The 14,028-nt window shown below is 39.1% G+C and overlaps 2 protein-coding genes across 3 annotated transcripts in view; both read left to right on the top strand.

Annotated features, from left to right (window-relative positions):
- Positions 1-8,393, top strand: part of NUP205 (nucleoporin 205) — a 45,477-nt gene extending 37,084 nt beyond the window's left edge. Inside the window, exons 36-43 of the mRNA XM_031600388.2 lie at positions 449-525; positions 2,046-2,174; positions 2,705-2,831; positions 3,558-3,724; positions 4,352-4,475; positions 5,373-5,501; positions 6,142-6,215; positions 7,001-8,393. Of these exons, the coding sequence (XP_031456248.1) occupies positions 449-525; positions 2,046-2,174; positions 2,705-2,831; positions 3,558-3,724; positions 4,352-4,475; positions 5,373-5,501; positions 6,142-6,215; positions 7,001-7,153 (980 nt within the window). The 3' untranslated portion in view covers positions 7,154-8,393. The remainder of the gene's footprint in view (positions 1-448; positions 526-2,045; positions 2,175-2,704; positions 2,832-3,557; positions 3,725-4,351; positions 4,476-5,372; positions 5,502-6,141; positions 6,216-7,000) is intronic.
- Positions 8,394-8,686: 293 nt separating this feature from the next.
- ARL1 (ARF like GTPase 1) lies at positions 8,687-13,721 on the top strand. Of its 2 annotated transcripts, none has more exons than XM_031600389.2 (6): positions 8,687-8,813; positions 9,495-9,632; positions 11,215-11,296; positions 12,042-12,153; positions 12,818-12,996; positions 13,320-13,720. In XM_031600389.2, the coding sequence occupies exons 1-6, from the start codon at positions 8,810-8,812 to the stop codon at positions 13,348-13,350; spliced, it is 546 nt and encodes a 181-aa protein (XP_031456249.1). In that variant the 5' UTR covers positions 8,687-8,809; the 3' UTR covers positions 13,351-13,720. The 2 variants fall into 2 exon arrangements, with proteins under 2 accessions (XP_031456249.1, XP_089996586.1); XM_090140460.1 differs by lacking the exon at positions 8,687-8,813 and adding an exon at positions 8,822-9,197 and having other exon boundaries at positions 13,320-13,721.
- Positions 13,722-14,028: the final 307 nt, after the last annotated feature.

Genomic DNA, 14,028 nt, shown 5'->3' with positions numbered 1-14,028 from the left:
TCCTGCCAATTCTGTGGCATACTGACATTTCTCTTGTGTGACTTATCTTTGTGGAGGACTAATCATTATTTTGATGTATACAGAGATTTCTGCTGATTCTAGAAGACTTGCTTAAAATTTCAAAATAACTTCTCTATTTTGATGTAATGGCTTGTTCTGTTCAAAGGAAGATCTGAGTACAATAGAAAGGAGTACAGAGTTGCAGGTTGAGACCAAGTATTAATTTGTGTATAGTATACTGTGCTTTTTAAAACTACTTTGCAGATTAGTAACCTATATAGCATGCATACTAGCTGCATTCATATATGAATGTTTTCCTCAAAATAGTGCAAAATTTAGATTGTTTTGCTGATTTTTTTTTTCTGATCTTATATTTAAATATACTTTTATACTCCCTCAATTTGTTTTCGTTTGAAAAAGTTAATTTCATGGCTGTATTTTTTACCAGGGGTGCTAAATGAATTGGATGTTGATGTTAATGAAGGGACACAGATGGAGCTACAAGGACATATAGGTCGATTTCAGGTGATAAAGTTACATATTTAACACCTGTCTTTTTGGAACTGTGTATATAGATTAGAGTTGCTTCCTGGTTCTGTAGGTTTTATGCTCTGACTGATAGGTAAGAAATGCATTGCATAACATGAAAAAGAATGTGCAGTGCTAATTTTTGGTGTGTGTTTTGTGGATAGGATGTGTATTGTTTATTTATTTATTTATTTATTTATTTATTTATTTATTGCCATTCGATTTGGGGATGCAGTTGTTCTTGTTTTGAAACAAATAGAAAAGACATCACTTGGCAATGTAAGAGTTAAGTCAGAGACATTTTTAGCTCTCCTTGGCTTAGGGTTTACCTTATGTGGAGAACAATTTGAAGTCAACACCAATGTGTGTGAAGTGGTGCAGGATATTGTTACCACTTCTGCCATAAGCATGCCTCCAGCTCAACAGTGTAGGACATTTAGCATGCTTATGTTAAGTTTCTTTGCAGAATAACTCTGACTTAGAATCCAAAGGTAACGCCAAGGTAGAGTAAGTTTTGCTCAGGAGCTGTAACTGTTGCCCATATTGCAGCTCATCATTCAGCAGTGTTTTTGAAGCTTTGCTATTCATATCAGCAAGATGTTTGTAAAAAAAGATTCTTTGAAAACTGTTTGTAGACAGAGCTGCCCTGACAAATATTTCTGGTTGCCAAGAGAAGGATGTGTTTTCTGGGCATTTTGATAGTAAATACTAGACTGACCAGCCTAAAGCAGAGTAGCAGAATGTAAATGATTGCTGAAATGCTGGGCTAGTTGTTTCTCTGAGGCATCATGTCAGCAAAAAATTCATGCAAAACAGCAGAAATGTTTCTTGTTAGAAGGAGTTTTAATTGGTTCATTTGAAACAGAGCTGTTTTGAGCAAAACTGGAGATCAGTCATCTGTTACTGTAACTTTTATCTCTAGTTTGTCATGTTATTTTCATTAAATAATAAAAATACTTTTTCCTAAGTGCAATTACCAGTAAATGTTTAATCTTCCATATCTTTTTGAACACTCTGTATGAAACTGACTTCCAGTCTGAGACACTATGACGATCTTAGCAGCTGTATATAAAGTAAAACCAAATTTATAGGTTTTTCTTCCTTTTTATGAAACCACTGAATTGTTTTTTTTACTACTTTTTTGCAACTTAGTATCTCCATATCCAGATTATTCTTCTTTATAGATAAAAGTGTTTTAAATAGGTATACATAAACCTAAACTGTCATTGCTGCTAGTCAGTATAACAGTCTGAAAGAGGTGTTAGACAACGTTGTGCCCTCCTGAATCACATCTCTCAAGGAGCTGTTTTAGGATGTCATTAGCTTTTAATTTAACTAAAAGTGAGTTAAAGCATTGTGTTTTGAAAGATACAAATGTAGCTTGAAAATTTTATTTGCATCGCTGTCTTCCTATTGTGCGGGAAGGGATGTGTCTTGCTCTTCTGCTTTTAAAAGTGACAAGGATCATGCACTTCCTTTGCTGAGATTCTAATTGAACTGTGTGTTTCTGATGGCAGCGCCAGTGCTTAGGACTTCTAAGTCGATTTGGTGGTTCAGACAGGCTACGTCAGTTTAAACTGCAGGATGATAATGCAGAAGGAGACAGAGTGAACAAGAGAGATGAAATTGAGTTGGCCATGCAACAGGTAAGGACAAAAGAAGTTCAAGAACCTTCAGTCACAAATTATGGAATTTTACCTGTTGTGCAGGTTACTTTTGTTGTCATACCTTCGTGTGATTTTGACTAGTTTTAATGCTCTGCACTATTTTCAGTTTGGTATAGGATCCCACATTTAATTTTTATTCAAAATAGTCATTGAAAATTTGGTTACTTAAACTTTCATTAGTGATCGTTATTGTTCTGGATACACAGAAGTCTGACAACTTCAAAGCTATAAACTGATTAGAGAATTTCAAAATAAAGTCTGGATACAGGGAGCATGGAGAATACTAAGTTAGAACCCAAGAGGAGTTACGAGTGACCAGAAATTGTGACTAGTAGGTTTGGAAAGAGGGATAAGGTTGTAAGTCCTAGACCTGACATGGAAGTGGGGCTATAACTCAGAAAAAATAATCATCACATTCAACTGAATAGAGACAAAGAAAAATCGAATGCTGTTTATTGACTTTTATCCATGTTTCAACTTGCATACCATCTCCTTCTTTTTATTTTGAGATCTGTGCAAATGTGATGGAGTACTGTGAGTCGCTTATGTTGCAAAGCGCCCCCACTTTTGAGCACACTGTTTGTCTGTTCACTCCTAGCCTGTCAGAGTCAACCAACCGAGATGGGCCTCGTCAAGGTGAGATTTTTGGCTTCCTATTTTTTGGACATTGAACAGCAGCGTCTGGGCTAGTAGAAAATAACATAGCAGCGATTGCAGCTTCACCTATACTTCATGTCAATGATGTAGCTGCTCATTTTCATACTCTGCAATAAATGGTTTTACAGCCTTGAACGAATCCAAATCAGGAAACTAATCAAGTTAAAACAAATATAACCCAAAGTACTTTTACATCCACTTCCCATTGAAGCCTCAGAAATAGTGCATGAATTTAAAAAAAAAAAAAGTGGATATAAATAAATAGTAAAAGGCAGGGGAAGCTAAGGGGTTTTTTTTTGATTGATTGTTTCTTTAGCAACTGTGCTGGATTAAATTATGCAAAACTAGGACCTTATTTATGACATATAAGATTAGTTTAAGTGTTGACTCTTCATTACAATACATGGCAACAGACTTGGCTGTGCTGTTATGCAGTTGAGTGGTTAAGAAATGTACCCTGTATGTTGTAGTTAAATTTTCTTGTGTTACATTCAGTACTTTGCTGATTGCCTTCTAGTACTGCTGCTGCACAACTTTTTACCTAGACTTCCACTTGTATGAATTCTGGCACAGAAATAAATCACAGACTTGCCAATGCTTCCATGTCTTTCACTGCTTTATTGACAGTATTGACTTCTTGATTTTTTATTTTTATCATTTTTCTTAATTTAATTTGTTTATTATAACTTGGTCATCTTTTTCTAGATACACAAGCACCAGTGGTCCCATACTGGCGCTTGCCTGGTTTGGGCATTATCATCTATCTACTGAAACAGAGCACTAATGATTTCTTCAGTTACTATGATAGCCATCGTCAGAGTGTTAACAAACTACAAAATGTGGAGCAACTCCCACCAGATGAAATAAAAGAGGTAACATTTCCACTGACTTTGTAGGGACTATGTTGCTTGTAACACATACAGCTGTACCAGGGACTCTGAAGTATCTTATATAAATAAATAGTTCCAGTTATTTTGCATGGTCCTTTCTGCTGTTGATAAAAGGAACTATAGAATGGGTGGCATAAAATTGATGGGGGGTGATACTGGACTTGTTAAAAGTTGAGTGGTTTTCCATTATGTTGGAGAACCATTATTAACACTTTGGGACTGTTCATCCTGTTTCTCCTTGACTAAATAGATGCAACTTGTATAGTGTTTAGTAGCTGTAACATCTGCATCAGACCTTGGGTTACAGATGACAGGGTTGCAGAGAGAATGAGTACTTCATACAGAAACACTGTCACAGTGAACTAATAAACTGATTAATAAACCAAATGATCATTTTTCTTGACAGAAAAGTTGCTTGAGGATACAGTTAATTTATTCATTTTTTGGCAAGCAAGGTTATGCAAGTTAAAATTAAAGTGTAGAGTTCTGAAGAGATAACTGGTTGACAGTAAGTTCTAGATATTGGTAAATAATTTTATTTGCTTATTTCTTTCATTATTCTTTCCTTCTGTTCTGACTTGCTATAATTTTCTTTTTTCCTCTTGACAGCTGTGTCAATCAGTTATGCCAGCTGGAGTTGATAAAATCTCCACTGCCCAAAAATACGTTTTGGCAAGGCGACGGCTGGTGAAGCTCATAAACAACCGAGCCAAGCTGCTTTCTCTTTGTTCTTGTATCCTTCTGAAATTGAAGTTAACCTCAAAAGTAATTCCTTCCAAAAATGCGGAGAAATAGGAACAGATTATTTTAACCTAGGTTTCTGACCACTTTGAACAACACATCATATAAAAGGAAAATTTGAAATACAGAAACTTAAAATAGTACACATTGTTCTGCTACTTTTAGGCTGTAAGTATTTTTTAAGTAATACTACGACTGGAAGATGAGGTCAGTGATAAATCCCATCACAGAGACACCCTTACTAGGATTTTTCTTAATTATGATGAAGCACTTATTATTGTTAATATTGCCAATATTATTACCGACCAGCTCTTAAATTTAATATCCAGGCCCACTAGATATGTACATACATGTACAAGTGTGCTGGCAAAAATTCTCTGAAAAATAATTCAGATGCTTATGAGAGCGACTGGAGTTCCCAGTGTTACAGTGAATTGTGCATAAGCTTTTTCTTGTGAATACCAGTAATTCTTTGGAAATAACTAGTACTGCACAAAATAATTGTTGCAGAGGCTCAGAATTTTCCTCTGAAATCTAGCTTAGGAAAGATATGCTCTTGCAGACTTGCATGTTGTAGCTGGTACAGCCACTTCCAGCTTTACAACCTGAGCTTTAACACACTACTGCAACTGAACTACCATTACAAGTCACAATAAGTGTAGCAGTCATTTGAACTAGCCTAGCCAGTACGGAAACAGGTAAGGATCCATGTGATCCATTCCAGGCCCTCATTATCAGCAGTGGGGGTGGGAACCTGCTGCTGGAGGAAGTTACAGTTGCTGAGATAATATCTTGAACTGCTTCTAAATGGTTGTCTAAATATGCTTATATAGTAAATGTACAATCTAAAGACAAACTTGAACTCCTTCACTTAGAAATATGTCAACAGATATTATAGAAACATGTCTCTTCATTCTTTGGCGTCATCTGGAACACTATCTACTGAATTACACACCCACTGACTCCCAAGACTCATTGCTATCTTCCAGAATATCATTTAAGAGAGGAAGATTGCAAGGTAAAATTTCTGATAGATGCTTTTGAGTTAATCTGATGGTTAAATTTAAAACCAATTTGTTACTATTAACATTTTGCAATTTATATTTAATGAAGAGGTTTTGTTTGGATTTGGATATATGTTTAGACTTTCCTTGGAAGAAATGACGATGCACGTATTGTTCAGCCACAGACTTTGGAGTGTTGTCTATTACACACAATCTTCAAATGAACTACTATTTTATTTATTTATGTAGTTCAAACAGAGTGAAGTTCAAATAATGAAATCAGACCGGTGATCCAAAACGATGCATATGAAAACATTGTAAACAAAGAAAAAATGAAGAACTAGAATGGAGACTGGTGTTTTTGAAAGCGCTTGTTAGAATTACAGGCACTGTTGATTTGACAGAATGTGTTGAATTTTGATAGAAGTCAGAAAGATTACTGACTTGAGGAGGAACTTTTTGCTTAAAGTTTCACGTTGTGTGATCATGGCTGCTCAGTGACTTAGAGAAAATATGTTAAGTCAAAAAATTACTTTAACTTCTAATATGCAAGTTTAGTGACAAATTTTGAGTATTACAATTTAAAATTATTTATGACGGTGTGGAAAAATCATGTTGTTGAGTAGCCAACAACCTCTTATTTTCTATCACTAGATTCTTTTGGTTCAGAGTCCAGCTTGGATTTCAGCAGTGGACTGAATCGAGTGAGTCAGCATGATATAGATCAGGTAAGATGTCACAGTCTACTGAAAAATACAGATTGTTACCGTACAGCTATTGAGAGCAGTCTGACTACAATTCTCCCATCTCTCAACAACCTGTGGTAACATCAACAGTAAATAACTTGATTTAGAACTAAAGATGTATTGCACACTTTTTTTAGGAAATATTATGAAGCAGGTAGCACTTGCAGTGCTGCACACACATTTTCAAGACTTAATATGTAAAATGAAAAATTAATCTAGAGTTTCAAATGAAACTAATCACTTTTTTTTAATAAACCAGACAAATGGTATGCATTTATTAATAACAGCTCCCTGAAAACATCAGTTATCTTGAAAGGTTTTCAATTTGAGGGCAGGATGCCCAAGTTTCTGTGATTCTGTAACTGTTTACAACAGGTCAGCAGCAACTGACCATAGAGAAATGAGATTGGAAAGGGTAACAGAAATTGAGCAGACTGTAAAGTGTGAATATTTACAAACGGAATCGTTTTATTCTTACACAGAAATTTAATAGTCTGTGTTAATTGGGTGCAAAAGCAGCAGAAAAAAAATACCATTTTTATTAAAAAATTCCATTGACATTTCTGCTGCTGTTTGTGCACAAAAAAGGAGCCTGTGTTCAAAATCTTTTGTAATCTCAAGCACCTTTATAAGAAAAAGTTTTGTTTAATTCCTAAAGATTGTAAAGTATTGTGAAAAAACTGATAGATGTTGACAGGTGATAGATGAACAGATGTTCTAGAATGATAAAATTTTGTATTGTTGACTGAAACAAATCTGTTTCTCAGCTTCAGATTGAAACCACCAACAGTTTTGGTGAATCCCTACAGAAGAAACTTCTGGACATTGAGGGGTTATATTCTAAGGTTCGGTCACGTTACACCTTTATTCAAGCTCTTGTGAGACGCATCCGTGGTCTCCTAAGGATATCAAGGACCTAAAAGACTGATACATGAAGCTTGTCCCTTGAAGCAGTGTATCTGGGCAGGCCTTCTGGATCATCGGATTTTATAGATGACACATTTTCTAAACAATGTCCAAAAAAAAAAAAAAGCATTTTTGTTACCTTTTTTTTCTTATCCCTTTGGATCGGTTTTGTGCATTCTTTCTTACTGCTCCCAACTTGAAAGGAAAAATAAAGAATCATTTTTAAGTGAGTTCTGATTAATGTAAGAACTACAGCAAGAAAGAATTCAAATGGAGTACATAAAGGAAAGAAAAGCTGTTGTGATGGTACCAGACTTATGGATGCTCTCAGAAAAAAGGGAAAGGTTTGTGTGTTCATACTGTTCCTGCTTCACACACATTTAATGTGATTGGACTCTGTGATACGGATTTTATGAGAAAGGTCATCATTTTTATGCTGTAAGCTACTTGTTTATCTTCCCCATTGCCCTGCCTTTTTTCAGCTGACATGGATACAAGCTTCCTCTCTTTGGAGAACTCTAGGTACAAGAAAAAGAAAATCCATGAGGAAAGGCACAGAAGGTGACAGCCATAGATTATGTTCTTACAGCTTGGAAAGCTAAAGATTTCTGTGCTGCTTCAGCAGGAGTACAAAGGCAGAATACAGTGCTTGAAGAGGGAGCAGGCAGGTTTGAGTGGCAGATTGGTTCTGTAATTAGAGATTATTCTTAGATTTTCATATCTCATTGTCTCATGTAAAAAAACGTGAGACTGATTGGATTTCTTACTACAGTGTCTGATCTTACAGCTCACTTCTCTGCACGTGCCTTGTGAGTTGTATCCTGAGCTGCCACTATGTAGCGTTTCACGTTCTTGAGGATTTTATACTTCACATAATTAACGTGTGCTGATATTATCTTTCACACAGGGCTGGTTGTTCCCTGCTGTCAGACAAGGGCTGTTATCTGTTCTCTAAGAATTACTGGTTATTAATGATTTACAGGGCTGCCTTTTGCCTGGTGCTTCGCATCGCTTTTGTTCATCTATTCATCAGTGAGAATCAGGAAGCACTGTATTTAATGAGAAAGCCTGTACTAGAACTAATTTGGGGATTCTGGTGGCTCAGACATCACGCAGCGCTGTGTGGAACGCTGTTGTTTGTGACGGGTAACACTTCCACCGCCATTTTACACAGCGCAAGTCTCTGCCTTTCGTGCAGAATCCCACAGCGATTCGGATCTTGTGTGTTTATTTGGTCACGGCGGGAGCGATCGGCGCGGATACACCTGCGCTTGTACCGTCGTGGATGCAGGAGGGGCAGTGAGGGCGGGGTGAGGGTGGGGGGAGGAGGTTATGCCGCACCGCCCTCATTTCCGCACACGCTGCTTCCGCGGCAGCAGATTCGTCACTTTTCCTCGTCGGCCCGCTTTATTAATTTCTTCTTATTTCTCCTTTCTTTTTCCTCCCGCCCCGCGTACCTCTGTATCAGGAGTGTTAGGGTCGCCCTACGCTCTGTTCTCCCTTCTTACTTGGAGGCAGAGCCCGTCCCGCCCCGGTGTCGAAACGGCGAAGCGGGGTGGGGGGGGGCGCCTCTTTTACTCGCCGCGGCGCGCGACGTGGAGCTGCGGGCAGGCGAGCGGCGGCGCTGACAGGAGCGGCGAGGCGGGCAGGGCCCGGCGCAGCGGCTCGACATGGGTGAGGGCAGCGGGGCAGGAGCGCGCGGTGGGCCGGGTTGTGCTTGTAGCGCGGAGCGGTGAGGGAGGCGGAGACCCCGAATGTAGGGGTTGGGCGATTCGTGCGAGCCTAACCTACGCGGACGTGGCGTTAGAGCAGGGTTTTCGTGTGGCCGAATGGCGTTGTGCAGAAGGCTGTGCGGAGCGGGGAGCTGCGTGCCGCCGTTCTGCCGATGGGCCTCACGGCGCCGTTCCGACGCGGCGATGTGCGCTTGTCGGCAGCGTGACTTGGTGAGCGCCCGCCGAATTGCGCTTCGTTTGAAGGAAGGAGAAGCAGGTGGTCCCGGGAGAGATTGTAGGCGTCAGGAGGAGTGCTTTCTCGTACCGCAGTGTCCTTGTGTGCTGGGCTCTTGCTTTGACAAGGCAGAGGCTGATGCAAACGAAGGAGGAGATGGCTCAGATTTTGGCAAATGAGAAAACTAACCGCAATGAGGAAGCTCGATGCTGCTGCAAGCTTCGTTTTGCCGGGAGATTTATGATAAAAGAATTGCATGAGACCATGAGAGAAGGATGTGTTTCAGCACTCAGAACTTGCCTTTTTTCTCTGAATGTAAGAGATGTGCTGCTGGTCAGGAAGAAGGACAGCCTCTGCTTTGCCAGCTGACCTGGAGGTGGCTTTCTGTTCTGCTTTTATTTTTTGTAGGGGGCTTTTTCTCCACCATCTTTTCCAGTTTGTTTGGAACTCGAGAGATGAGGATTCTGATCCTGGGGCTGGATGGAGCCGGAAAAACAACCATCCTGTACAGGTTACAGGTTGGAGAAGTTGTTACCACCATTCCAAGTAAGCAGTCGGTCCGTTACTAAATGCAGCTGATTTGTTAGCTCTGGTATGTCAGAGCTTACTTTGTAAACAAATGCACCTTATATTGTTGCAGCCCAGCACTTGCCTTTAAGAACTTTCTCTTACGCTCTTACTGTATGCTATAGAAATACAACAAAAAGGAATCTTTTATGCTGCTCTACTGAATGCAAAAAGTACTTGACTTCAAGGTTGTTACTGTGATTGGTAGGCTTCTCTAACTAGTAGCTATGGACTGTTGAATTTTTTTGTCTCTAGACATAGCACTAATGTGAATTCTAGAGTTTGTTGTTATTGTACATATCACATTTTACATAGCATGTGATCGATGAGTCACACCTATTTAATTTAAGGGATGTGGTTTAGTAGGGAAATATTGGTGGTAGGTGGACTGTTGGATTGGGTGAATTTGGAGGTGTTTTCCAACCTTGGTGATTCTGTGATTATCACTTCTTGTTATTGACAAGGGTCTTAAGCTTGTTATATAAACACTTCTATTTAACACAGAAAACTACCTGCATTTCTTTTTGTGTTCTACATTCTGTAGAAAGTGTAGCAATTCAGTGTGAGATGTCATAGTAGGAGATATTTACTTAAAATATAACTAATTTCACCAATTGTTCTAGTGTCCATGCCATCATACCCACACATAACAAACATTGAGGTTTGTGTGCTGAAGTTTTCTGGCTGAAATCATAGAATCAGAATAGTTTGAGTTGAAAGGGACCTTTAAGACCATCTAGTTCCAACCCCCCTGCTATAGGCAGGGACACCTCCCTCTAGACCAAGTTGCTCAGAGCCCCATGCAGTCTGGTCTTGAATGCTTCCAGGAAGGGGGCATCCACAGCCTTTGTGGGCAGCCTGTTCCTGTGTCTCACCACCCTTGCAGTAAAGAATTTTTCCTGATATTTAGTCTAAATTGTAGTGTATTGTGAACTAGATGGGGGTGTAACATGAAGGACGGGGCATATTGGTTGTTGAATCCTTGCCACATCTGTTGAAGTCTTCCTGAATGGCTGGGATGAACTTGACTGTCTTTGGTCAGGCCTTTTAGGCAGTCCACGTTTGTTTGTTTTCCTGCTCTGTGTTTCTCTGTGGTGACAGGGAGAGGAATGACAGCTATATATGCTGTAACTTTACTGCCATCTTTCAGATATCACAATGTAAAGCCTTCTGCTGAGAAGCAGTCTCTGCTGTGATCTTTCAAGGCCACAGATCTGGTGTTGATGTGTAGGATATGTTCCTTAGCAATTCTATTGCTGTCAGTTGTGTACTTTGTTATCAAAGCACGCTGCTCTTTTAACTGCTGCTTTGTTTCCTTTGACACTTTCAGGCACACTAATATTCATTTATAACAACTTTAGCATTTGTTGGCAGGTCTCTATAATATGTTTATGATGCATTATTTTTAGCCATAAATGCCTGCTGGAGTCACTTCTCAAGGGATGTGAGCATCACTACGTTTCTCATGAGGAATTTTTAGGCATGATGATATTAAACTAAGTGTATTTCAGGAAAAAAAAAAAAAAAGGATCATCAGTAAAATTGTGTAACTTTATTTCAGCAATTGGCTTCAATGTTGAAACAGTGACATACAAGAATCTGAAATTTCAAGTTTGGGATCTGGGAGGACAGACAAGCATAAGGTAATATGTGTTGTCTAAAAAATGAAAGGATGTCATCAAACTTCTGTAAAAAGTGCTTGTAAAGTTCTTGAAATTCTCATAGCTGTCTGTTCTGACAGTTGTTTCCTTTGAGTTAAAACCAGCTTGTTGACAAGAGAGCGCTGTAGTTTGACAGGGTTCTGTTACTGCCACCTCTGTTTTGGACTACAGGTGAATTAATTTCACTGGTATACAGTTCTGCTTTGAAAAGCTAGTTGACTTGTGTAGCATGGAATTAGGCAGCATGCTGAACATTTATATTTAAATATTCATATTTTTAAGAGTGCAAAGCTATAAGATTATATTTGAACATAGGCAATAATTTTTTTGAGTAGTGAGCTTTGAGTTTTTTAACAAACCATTCCATGCATAATTGTAATGGTTTGTGCAGGACCCCTGTGTGCCCTCCTCAGGATTACACTTTGAGCACTGTTCAGTAAGGGGCAGTGCTTGTTTCCTTTTCCTTTTTAGCTCCAGTAATCCTGAAAAAGATGGTTTGTTGTGACCCTCAGTAATTGCATACCTATATGAATTAGCTGTTTGAACAATTCCTCTTAGTTTTTGCTGGTGATTTTTTTGTACCAGTCTGGTCCTTTTCATAACCTCATGATGATAAATTCTTTCTTTTTTTACCCCAGAGAGAATTGTTACTTCCTCTGGTTGGTTTTTCATTATGTGGCTGTAGAGTGCTGCTAAACCTTCAGATGGCTTTTTTTGTCTTCTGCAGGCCATACTGGCGATGTTACTATTCCAATACAGATGCAGTCATTTATGTAGTGGACAGCTGTGATCGAGACAGAATTGGCACTTCAAAATCAGAGCTTGTTGCTATGCTGGAGGTAAGAAAATGAGAACAATGGTCATATGAGTGAAATGGAAATGAAGTGTTACAGTTCTTGGAGCAGATGTGAAACTTGATTCAGTGGTATCATGTTCAGTTGTGAAGTTTCAGCCATCAGAACAGGCCTGTGCAGTACTTCTAACTGAAGCAAGCTCAATGTGCTGTAGGTATTTTATATTTCTGCACAGTAGTTCTCTGGACAGTAGGTAACATTTAGCCTTTGGTTGCGTGAAAACTTGCCTGTCCACAAGCTGCTCAGTGCATCAGTGGTAGAAAATCAGGCCCTGAAGGGAATTCCAGTGGTGTCCTACTGGGTAGTGAAGAACATGCACGGAACAGTAATAAAGGGAAGATGTGTTAAGTGAAAGTTCTTTTTCTTCCAAAAGTGCTATAAGCTTTTTAATTGTATGCTTTGTCAAATCTGCCTCCTGTTTACAGTGCGCTGTTACATTATGAAATCTGCCTTGTTTTGAAAGTGCTTCTATGTGATGTGGGAGCAAATGGAATTCAAAATAGGTGTCATTCTTTTGGTGATGCACTAAAATTGGCAAACTGGAGGAGAGTCATGATAGAAGCTGCTTTTTGTCCTACAGGTTTTCTCTGCATAAATAAAATTAGTTAAAAATCCTGGCAAACAGTTTGGCATGATTCTCATTTCTTAGGAAGAAGAATTGAAGAAAGCCATTTTGGTGGTGTTTGCAAATAAGCAGGACATGGAACAGGCCATGACTCCCACAGAAATGGCAAATGCACTGGGCTTACCAGCACTGAAGGACAGAAAATGGCAGATATTCAAAACTTCTGCTACTAAAGGCACTGGGCTTGATGAAGCAATGGAATGGTGAGTAAAAATCTGATTGTTAGCTTTATTAGTGAGGTGTCTTAACACATCTTCTTTTGTAAAGAAGAAAGATGGAAAGTCTGATGTAAAAGCATTAAGGTATGAATTACAGGTTTGCAGAGCTTCTTTGGTAATTGTCAGAACAGAAAGATGAGCATTTCAGGACTTGCCTGTTTACTGTGCCCTCTAGCTAGGGCTGTATTGCTATGGGCAGTCATCTTTAAAACAAGAGCCCTCGTAAGTTGAAAGGGTAGCTTACTCCTAAAGGTGTCCTGGTATCTCTGAAATGACTTTTCAATAAACTGCTTTACCCTTTTTCCTAGGTTGGTGGAAGCCTTGAAGAGTAGACAGTGATACAAAGCTGACAATTGCCAAGAAGTTTCAACTACGTCCAGCATCCCTCTTTCTGCAGTCAAGTATGGTCAGGCCACAAGTACTTGTAAATAGGGCAGGTTTGCATTTGGGTCACGTAATGTGGATGCCTCTCTTCAGCTAGAAAACTGAACCCAAGTGGATGTCTGTGTACATTATGACCTTCATTTTCTTTCTTTATGTTTAAAGATGTGCTTAATAATTTGTATGAAAGTTTTTCTGGAGGGCAAAGGGATTTATATATTCTTTTTCCATTCACTGGGTAGTTTGAAGTTGGTGTGGTTACTCTATTTGTGTAATTAAAACACTAATAAAATCCACAATGATCAGCTGTACTTAAAGGTGTGTTGCTTGCTTGCAGAAGCAGAGTTGAGTTCAGCTGCAGCCAGTTATAACAGACATGGCTGAACATTTCAGGAGGTTTCCTTAAGCTGCTGTTGTTATGCTTCAGCATCCCTCAGTGCAGGTACATTGTTACAATAAGGTACAGCTGTTAACAACTGTACCTGTTAACATAGCATCACTTTTTCTGTTTCTCCAGTAGCTGCCTGCTGCCCTGATGTGGCACGGCTGTAACTTAACTCCCCCCTTCCCTGAGCTGTTCTTCCTATACTCTGTACTTAGCTGCAAATGAGTCAGCTTTCTCCCTACAGCTGTGGA

Source organism: Phasianus colchicus, chromosome 1 (genome assembly GCF_987193195.1).
Source record: "Phasianus colchicus chromosome 1, bPhaCol1.hap1.1, whole genome shotgun sequence".
NCBI classification, from domain to species: Eukaryota; Metazoa; Chordata; class Aves; order Galliformes; family Phasianidae; genus Phasianus; species Phasianus colchicus.
This window is presented reverse-complemented; position numbering and strand designations above follow the sequence as displayed.